At 41.3% G+C, this 3,040-nt stretch overlaps 1 protein-coding gene across 1 annotated transcript; it reads right to left on the bottom strand.

The window, feature by feature from the left end:
- Window positions 1-338: 338 nt before the first annotated feature.
- Window positions 339-1,106, bottom strand: LOC121024675 (40S ribosomal protein S6-like; the record flags this gene model as incomplete). Its single annotated transcript, XM_040466877.1, is given in 2 exon segments — window positions 339-976; window positions 979-1,106. Coding segments are annotated over 2 exon segments (766 nt in total), but the record flags the coding sequence as incomplete, so codon positions are not given.
- Window positions 1,107-3,040: the final 1,934 nt, after the last annotated feature.

Genomic DNA, 3,040 nt, shown 5'->3' with positions numbered 1-3,040 from the left:
GACTCTTAAAAACAGAACAAACTGAGGGTTGATGGGGGGTGGGAGGGAGGGGGAAGTGGGTGATGGGTATTGAGAGGGCACCACTGGGTGTTGTATGGAAACCAATTTGACAATAAATTTCATATTTAAAAAAATAAAAAAAAACAAAGTATGCTTAGCGATAGAAAAAAAATTAAAAAAAAAAAAATAAAACTGACCATTTACCACTACTGGTGGGAATGCAAACTTGGTGCTGCCCCTGTGAAAACTGTGTGAAGTTTCCTCAAAAAATTAGGGACACCGGGTGGCTCAGTCGGTTAAGTGCCCAACTCGTTTTATTTTGTTTTTGATGTCTGCTCTTATTTGTTACTCTTAGAAAAATCTCCTTTTTGACTGGACTCAGACTCAGAGGTAGAAGCTCTCAGAGAGGACAGCCTCTGTCTCTTGGCAATCTGTTCCTGGAGTTTTACTTTGGCCTCCTTCATTCTCTTGGCCAAAAGTTTAGCATTTTCTGCAGCCTCTTTCTTATTTTTCTTAGTATTGTGTTTCTTCAAAGCAGTACGCCGATGTTTGTGTTGGAGGACACGTGGAATAACAAGACGTTGAATCTTGGGTGCTTTGGTTCTTGGTTTCTTATCTTTGTTTAGGGCCTTCCTTATAGCATACTGGCGGACGTCGTCATCTTTAAAGAGATTGAAAAGTTTGCAGATTCTGCGAGCTCTTTTGGGCCCCAGGTGATGAGGCACAGTAGTACCAGTGAGTCCAGGAATATCCTTCTCCCCCTTTTCCACAATGATCAAGTTGAGAACACTGATATTGGCAGCCACAGTGCAACCCCGAACAGATTCGCGCTTCTTCCCCCCAGTCCTCCTTGGTCGGTAGCAGGAATGCCCCTTACTCAGCAGCAGGCAGACACAGCCATGGGTCAAGACACCCTGCTTCATGGAGAAGGTCTCATTGTCATTTCCACCACTGATTTGGACCACATACCCTTCCATTCTTCACCCAGAGAATCAGCAGCACCTTCTGTGGCCATTAACTTTTCATAAAAGGTATGGAGTTTGTCTTCATCATTCTCTCTCTCCCTTCCTTTGCCCCTCCCCTGGTCATGTGCACTTTCACTCTTCCTCAAAAAATAAAAATTTTTTAAAAATTAAAAAAAAAATAGAACTACCCTATGACCCAGCAATTGCGCTACTACGTATTTACTCAAAGAATGTAAAAATGCTAACATAAAAATGCTAATTGAAAGGGATACATACACCCTTGATGTTGATAGCAGCATTATGTACAATAGTAAAATTATAGAAAGAGTCCAAATGTCCACTGATGAGTGAATGGAGAAAGAAAATAGTATATATACATACACACACACACACACACACACACACACACACACACAATGGAATATTACTCAGCCATCAAAAAGAATTAAATCTTGCCATTTGCAATGACGTGGATGAAACTAGAGTATGTTGGTGCACCTGGATAGCTCAGTTGGTTAAGTGTCCAGCTTCAGCTCAGGTCATGATCTCATGGTTCATGGGTTCAAGCCCAGCGTCGGGGTCTGTGCTGACAGATCAGAGGTTGGAACCTGCTTGTGATTCTGTGTCTCCTTCTCTCTCTGCCCCTCCCCTACTTATGCTCTGTCTCTCTCAAAAATAAGAAAAAGAAACTAGAGTATATTATGTGAAATAAGTCAGAGAAAGACAAATACCATATGATTTCACTCAAATGTGGAATTTAAGAAGCAAAGCAAATGATTATAGGAAATAAAAAGAAGCAAACCAAGAAACAGACTCTTTTAAAAAAATGTTTATTGGGGCGCCTGGGTGGCGCAGTTGGTTAAGCGTCCGACTTCAGCCAGGTCACGATCTCGCGGTCCGTGAGTTCGAGCCCCGCGTCGGGCTCTGGGCTGATGGCTCAGAGCCTGGAGCCTGTTTCCGATTCTGTGTCTCCCTCTCTCTCTGCCCCTCCCCCGTTCATGCTCTGTCTCTCTCTGTCCCAAAAATAAATAAAAGTTGGAAAAAAGATTAAAAAAAATGTTTATTTTTGAGAGCATGAGCAGGGGAGGGGCAAAAAGAGGGGGAGAGAAAGAGAATCCCAAGCAGGCTGCAGACTGGGGGGATGTGGAGCTCTAACCCACGAACCATGAGATTATGACCTGATCCAAAATCAAGATTCATACCGATAACCTACTGAGCCACTTAGGAGCCCTGAAACAGACTCTTAACTATAAAGAACAAATTGATTATTAACAGGGGGAGGTGGGTGGGGAGATGGTTGAAATAGGTGATGGGGATTAATTACTGCCCTTGCTGTGATGAGCACCAGGTGTTGTGAATCACTAAATTGTACACCTGAAACTAATACTACACTGTAGATTAACTAACTTGAATTTATTTATTTGTTTGTATTTATTTTTGAAAGAGACAGAGCATGAGTGGGGGAGGGGCAGAGAGAGAGAGAAAGACACAGAATCTGAAGCAGGCTCCCGGCTCTGAGCTGTCAGCACAGAGCCCAACGTGGGGCTTGAACTCGTGAACCATGAGATCATGACCTGAGCTGAAGTCAGATGCTCAACAAACTGAGCCACCCAGGCGCCCCAACTAACTGGAATTAAAAAATAAAATTGTCCCTTTTCTATATCTTCAAATGTATGGGGATGAATGAATACACACACACACACACACACACACACACACACACACACACAGTGTTTTTTTATCCACTAGTGTTTTTATCCACAGTGATTTTTTATCCACTAGTAAAAAAATTCCATACATGATTTTTAAAATTTTTTAAATTTCAACCCCAGTATAGTAAATATACTGTGTTTATATAAACAGATGTACAATATGATTCAAAAATTCGAAACATCACCAAGAAGCATAAAATACCTAGGAATATATCTAACCAAAGATGTAAAGGAACTGTATGCTGAAAACTATAGAAAGCTTATGAAGGTAATTGAAGAAGATTTAAAGAAATGGAAAGACATTCCCTGCTCATGGATTGGAAGAATAAATATTGTCAAAATGTCAATACTACCCAAAGCTAT

Source organism: Herpailurus yagouaroundi, unplaced genomic scaffold (assembly GCF_014898765.1).
Source record: "Herpailurus yagouaroundi ecotype Mexico unplaced genomic scaffold, PumYag 66747, whole genome shotgun sequence".
Classification (NCBI taxonomy): Eukaryota; Metazoa; Chordata; class Mammalia; order Carnivora; family Felidae; genus Herpailurus; species Herpailurus yagouaroundi.
This window is presented reverse-complemented; position numbering and strand designations above follow the sequence as displayed.